The following is a 6,446-nucleotide window of genomic DNA, read 5'->3' as shown; positions in this document are numbered from 1 at the left end:
AGTCTTAAGTTGCGGTGCCATTCGATGAAGTTGGTACCGTTCAGTTTATCCTTCTCAAGGATAGTCTTAAGGGCGTAGGGTGAAATTTCGTTTGACGACATCTGATTAATTAAGCAAAAGTAAATTTAATTAGTATTTTCGACGTTGTAGTCCTATTATTAATGACCCAATAACATTAATTAATTAGGAATATGAGAATCTGGCTTCCAGTTATTAAAGGCAGCTGTAGCACACAACATTAATAAGTGGTTAGGCAGACCGACAACGATTGTCAATTGTGAATAGAGCACAACTCTCGGTTATGAAGCCTATAGAGACAACGATTGCCTGTATAGATACGTTTAGCCTCATCTTTGCCCACTTTAAGTCTCCAGACAGCTTTAGCACGTAACAAGAGAGTAAAGTAATAGTTGTCCTAGTACCGTGACGTGTGAAAGGGCCGGATGTGTCAACGAAACGCTTTCACCTTGATGGGATAGGCTAGAAAACAAGTGCGGTGCTGTAGCTCCAAACACTCGAAATTTCGCATTATGCCTCAAGTGTGACTTGTAGTAGGATTGGCATAAACTATTGGTTTTAAATTGGGATTAATTTTAAAATTACCAAATATAGTAAAAGTTAAATTTTACTGTATTTATTATCGGGACGAATAGATGAACCCTTTCATCTCTCAGGACACTTAGTTTTAAATAACCTATTTAAAAACTAAGTTTGTAGCGATATGACTAACCAATTTTAAGTTATAATAACTTATTAGTTTTGGAAATCAAAACGCTTTTAATTTGCAAAACAAAATCGGTTAATAAAATGTTTATTTTCCAATTTATTTGGTATTAGGTTGATGATATTATAATCCTATTATAATCAAACCAAGCAACCACAAATAGCAAATAAAAAAATATGTAAATCCTTTATGGTTAAAAGTTGATAGGTCTCGCTAGAGCAAATTAGGGAGACCGATCGGGTCAAGGGGTCACAACACAAACAACCACAAGGATGGACTACGCCGTGCATCTCGTCGTCTTGCCCGAACTCCCACTAACTCCAAAATGGTCCTCGAGCTCGTCCTCGTTTATCTTCGCGTCTTCTTAATTACAAATTTATAAACTAACATTAATATGTCCTATTACAAATTTGAACCATCTTAATGGCCAAAAGAAAACAGAAAATTAAATAATAACCTTTTTACACTTTTGAACCAACCATATGGCCAAAACAAGCTCAAACACCAAACACAACCAAACAAACACATAGGTCGGGGCCGGATTTACCTATTCACAATAAATAAAATTTCGGGTCGTTTTGACTTGGTCAAATAAGATAAACAAAACTTTGACCAACTCAAAATTACCCGAAAATAATTCTAGATCTATAAACTTTAAACGATTTAAAGTTTAAGATGTAGATCCCGTTTTAAACGAACCGGTATCGACTCGTACGTTGTAACCGCGGCTCTGATACCACTGTTGGGTTTCAACGGTGGTTCGGAACGAAAACGGACAAACCTTTCTAACCCGTTTTAGTTAATGATTTCGTTTAATAGTTATTAATCAATATTAATAATCAAATATATAAACGAGTTATAAAAACGCAGCGGAATATAAACGATAAAACGAACCAAAAACCGAAACTCAAACCCGGATCCGATTACAACAATACGAGTACGATAAACAATAAAGTAAACAACCATAGGGTGTTATTGGATATACCTCGGTTAACAAGAACCGGGAAGACACACCGAAGGTTAACAAGAAATGCTAGATTTGGACACTAGAGTACCCCACAGCAATTCCGGCGCAGCTCTGGCGGCGGAGGACGGCGGCGGTAAATCGGAACAGCAGCAACAGCCCAGTATCACCAATGTATAGCAGCGCTGGACCTTCACAATAGGCGGCGGTGATGTTGCGTGATGAACGGAAGCAGCGGCGGCCAAGATGGATCTCACCGGAAAAACGAACTCGCCGGAGAAGAAGGACCTCGCTGGAAAAACGTGACACAAGAATATGATAGCACCGGACTTGTAATAAGCAGCGGTGATGCTTGTGATGGCTGGAGAAGGACTGTTTTAAGTAGTGGTGGCTGTGCGGTGGCCTGAATGGCCTCGCCGGAAAAGAGGCTGGCCGGATTTCGGCGCCGGAAAGATAATGGGCAGCTAGGGTTTTTTAGTAATTGATAAGGTTACCATAAATAGATAATGAATATGTATTTATAGGTAAATTACTTAGGGTTTAACAATTAACCAACTTGGGCTTGAGCCCAAATAACCAAACAAAGCCTAGTCCATAAATCTGTCCATCCAATTAATTTTATCGGGCCTAATTAACATTTAAGTAGGCCTGGGTCTCGTTACCCCCGGTGTAACTCTGTCCGGATCAAGTTCGGGTTGGTCACGTTGACTTGACCCGAAACGCCCATAAAATCCAACAGATTTATCAATAGAAAAGTGGGATGATTTGGCATATGTCAGCCAAACAACAACAAACACTGGTAAGTTTATCAATTCAAGATGCCAACTTAAATCAAGCCAAAGAGGCTGGATCTACTTCCATCCACCAACATCGTCTATCTACCTTTTGGCTTTTCAATCTCTTAACAACCATTTGCACTTGTTTTCATTAACAAAATGTCACAGTTAAAACAGTCCCAACACCTCGAAATACCATTCAAAGTGATAGAAGAAGCAACCAAAAACTTTGAAACTTGTATCGGAATAGGTGGATATGGAGGGGTATACACAGGGGAACTTTTGATATCTGGGCAACTTACACCAGTTGCTATAAAGCGATTGGATAAGCAGTTTGGACAAGGGTTAAAGGAGTTTTTGACTAAAATCGAGTTGCTCAAGTTTCAAAAGCATGCAAATTTGATCTCTCTTCTCGGTTATTGCGAGGAGGGAGATGAGAAGATTAACATTTATGAATATGCGGAGCATGGAAGTTTGGATCGGTATATAAGGCATAACAAAACCTCTCGTACTCTTTTATGGTTAGAAAGACTTAGAATATGTGTTGATATTGCTCGCGGTCTAGATCATCTCCACAATCATGTGGGGAAACATCAGGCCATAATCCATCGAGATTTAAAAAGTGCTAATATTTTGTTAGATCACGAATGGGTTGCTAAAATTTCTGATTTTGGATTGTCCAAGTTAAGTTTGACGGGTCTGGGTAGAAGTGTTATTATCTCCCATCCCTGTGGCACACCAGGTTATTGTGAACTAGAATACATATTTACTGGCATAGTGAAGAAAGAATCAGATGTATTTTCTTTTGGTATGGTGCTACTTGAAATTTTGTGTGGGAGGTTGTGCACCATAGAAGACGATCATGGCCTCACGTTATAGCACTACTATAAAAAGGAGAAATTACACACGATTATTGATCCTAATTTGTGGAACCAAATGAGCCGAGACTCCTTTGACTATTTTTTTATCAGTAGCAAAGGGATGCTTGATTGAAGATAGAAAACAGTGCTACCCCATATATCGTGCTTTGAAAGAGCTTGAAGAAGCACTGGAAAACGAGGTGAGTTTTATTTGTGGTTTATATACGCAAATACACATAAAATTATCGATAATGTAAAGTTTGAATGTGAATTTTGTATCAACATGTATCTTTAACACATAAAGATGGCAAGAGATCTAGATTGATAGAATCAGATGATTTACAAGACTGGATTTCAAAGGTTTCTTTCATTACGCTCATCATGCGCAGGAACAAGTAAGTCTGTCTTTAACAATCATGGAAGCTGATTGTTCTATGCATGTTTTAATGTGTTATATATAATGATGCAGCGTGGGGAAAGTTTTCGATATATTTGATTTAAACAGAGACGGCGGACTTAGCAGAAAAGAAGTAGTTGTTTTCCTGTTTGTTATAAAACCTGGTGAAGATCAACTTAGCACTTGTGTTGAGGAGATTTTCAGTATGTACGCCAAACATATTGATGATAAAAAGGGTCTTACTTTCCATGGCTTGTTACAATATTATGATGATGGCCGTAGTAACTTGGACTCTGATATTGTGCCACTATATTCTGACTCTGATGATTCGGATAAACGCAAGAATCTGATCTGGCTTTTTCAGAAACTAAGTTCGGACGAATTTGGTGATCTTAAGCCACCTGTCAAGGGTTTTACTTCTAGCAGTGTGTTAACAATGGATGACGCTGTCACCAGAGATCGGTCGGACCTTGGTTCTGAAGTGCTAGATCTTCTGTTGAAACCTGATGATGAACCACAGGCTGCTTTATGGTTTACTTCACCAGAGAGTTTAGACACGATAAAACCCTGGACGATTAGAGCAATACTTTTATATCTGTTAATTGCGGTAGTGATATCGTCGATAGCAATAATGTTAGTGAAATTCAAGCATACGTGGCTTCTGTTTCTTATTTCATTTAACTCGATTAATGTATTCTTGAACAAAAGGAAGAAGATGCATTGAATCAAACGAAGTTGATGTTTCTGCATGCCAATGTCATCATTTTGATTATTGGTTCCGTATTGATCGAATATTTTCTGATCATGAACTTTCTTCTTGGACACCATTGTTAATCAACACAAATGCACGCTTACAAATGAAATCGGAATATGCTAGTATGACCACAACTTGTGATTGAAACAAGAACTTGATTAACACAATTGAATGCTCGTAAGTTATTACAGCCTCTTGCTCCGATTGACCTTATATAAACGACTCCTCTGTGTTCCTGGGTCTTATTTAAAGAGGGGAGTGGAAATAAATGAGAAGAAAATGTGAAGGAATCATGGTTTAGAGATTTTTTAAGGATAGGAGGGGAGGAGAAGGGAGAGAAAAGACTAGAATATTTAAGTCCATACTCATCCTTCCAAATTGGAAAGATTAGGAGAGAAAATGTGTGTGTATAACACTAACGACCTATTAACTCCTAAATTTTCTTTCCTTTCCTTCCATTTTTATTAAACTCAAGAACATGAAATGAAGTGACATTTTCCTCCTCCCTCTCTTTCTTTTCTTTTTCAATTCTCCTCCCTTTCTTTTCTCCCCTTAAATGAAACTCGGGAACACAGTCATGATGGTTGGGATAACTACGTTCATCCTCATAACTATTTAAAACAGTTGTGGATGAAACTACCAAACCTTTCATGTAATCTTGCAACTTATCCCACCATACATATTGGGTTTTTTTTTGCCAAAGGCCCAAGCAACCCAATTAAAATTATAACCACATAAAGGCCTACAGCCCACACGGGCCCAAACAAACATAAACAAGTAGTTTAACGTACCGACTTAATAAAAGACAGAATTGCAAAAATTGTCCTTTATGTTTGTATTAAATTTCACTCGTTATCCTTTATCTTCAAAATTTATATGTTTTATCATTTACGTTTAAAAATCTAACACCGTTTGTCATTTGGCACTAACCCAGTTAGTTATTCTGGTTAGGTCATATCATGTACCTTACACATGAGGGTAAATTAGTCATTTTACCTTGTTTTGCTTCAACAAAATATTTTAATAATTAAACCTAAATAAAATATAACATTAAAAAATAAAAACCGTCCACTCTAATCATCCCTTCATTGTAACCGATTTTCAGTACTCCGAATCTCCGATGGCTGTAGCCACCTCCATATTCGACGGCTGCCCGAATCTCCGATGTACTCATATCCTTTTTATTTCTATCATCTTTCCCAAATCTTATATCCCCTCTCTCCATAAACAAGTCGTAGTTCTGTTTATCCAGAATTGTAAAGACTGTCACGACGATGGATGTTTGTAAACGACATGGGCGTATTTTGTATGGATTTGGTTGTTAGAATTTAGATCTAGGGTTTTTATGTTTTGATATGGGAATTAGGGTGTTTACCTAGATCTATCAAGTTCTTCTATTTAGTTGTACTTTGTTTTAGGTTACCCTGGATACTGTTATGGCAAGTGGTGGTGGTGATGCGTTGGTGGTGCTGACGACAATTTGCGAATGGGGGTGGGTGGGGTGGGCCAGCTATGGTGGTTCTCTGCTAAGATGGTGGTGGTTTACGACAATCATTGTCGGAGATGGTGGTGATGGCTCGTCGGAGAAGAAAAAAATGTGTCAATCGTGTAGACTGATTAACAAAGGCGGAGGGGAGCGGAGGTGGGGTTGCGTTGTGTTTTTTAATAATTAAAATACTTTTAATTAGATTGGTAAATTGACTAGTTTACTCTCATGTGCAAGGCACATGTTATGACTTAACCAGAAAAACTAACTGGGTTAGTGTCAAAAGACAAACGGTGTTAGATTTTTAAACGTAAAGGATAAAACATATCATTTTTGAAGCTAATGAATAACGAGTGAAATTTGATACAAATATAAAAGACAATTTCTATAATTATGTCCTTAATAAAATCAAAATAAACAAAAGCGTTAAAAATGAACTAATGAAGTATTCGGGTAACAGAAATAACCATTAGAATTTAATAAAT

General features: G+C 37.5%; 1 protein-coding gene and 1 pseudogene across 1 annotated transcript; both read left to right on the top strand.

Moving 5' to 3' along the window:
- The first annotated feature begins 2,483 nt into the window (after positions 1-2,483).
- Positions 2,484-4,445, top strand: LOC143569840 (uncharacterized). Its single transcript, XM_077055652.1, has 2 exons — positions 2,484-3,719; positions 3,794-4,445. Exons 1-2 carry the CDS (start codon positions 3,706-3,708, stop codon positions 4,443-4,445), a joined length of 666 nt encoding a protein of 221 aa, XP_076911767.1. The 5' UTR covers positions 2,484-3,705.
- LOC143569845 (putative serine/threonine-protein kinase PBL25 pseudogene) lies at positions 2,624-3,343 on the top strand (annotated as a pseudogene).
- Positions 4,446-6,446: the final 2,001 nt, after the last annotated feature.

The sequence above is a fragment of the Bidens hawaiensis genome, unplaced genomic scaffold (assembly GCF_021521415.1).
Source record: "Bidens hawaiensis isolate Kalapana, Puna unplaced genomic scaffold, B.hawaiensis_p1.1 tig00024666_1, whole genome shotgun sequence".
NCBI lineage: Eukaryota > Viridiplantae > Streptophyta > Magnoliopsida > Asterales > Asteraceae > Bidens > Bidens hawaiensis.
Note: the sequence above shows the minus strand (reverse complement) of the source record. Positions and strands in the feature narration are given on the sequence as shown.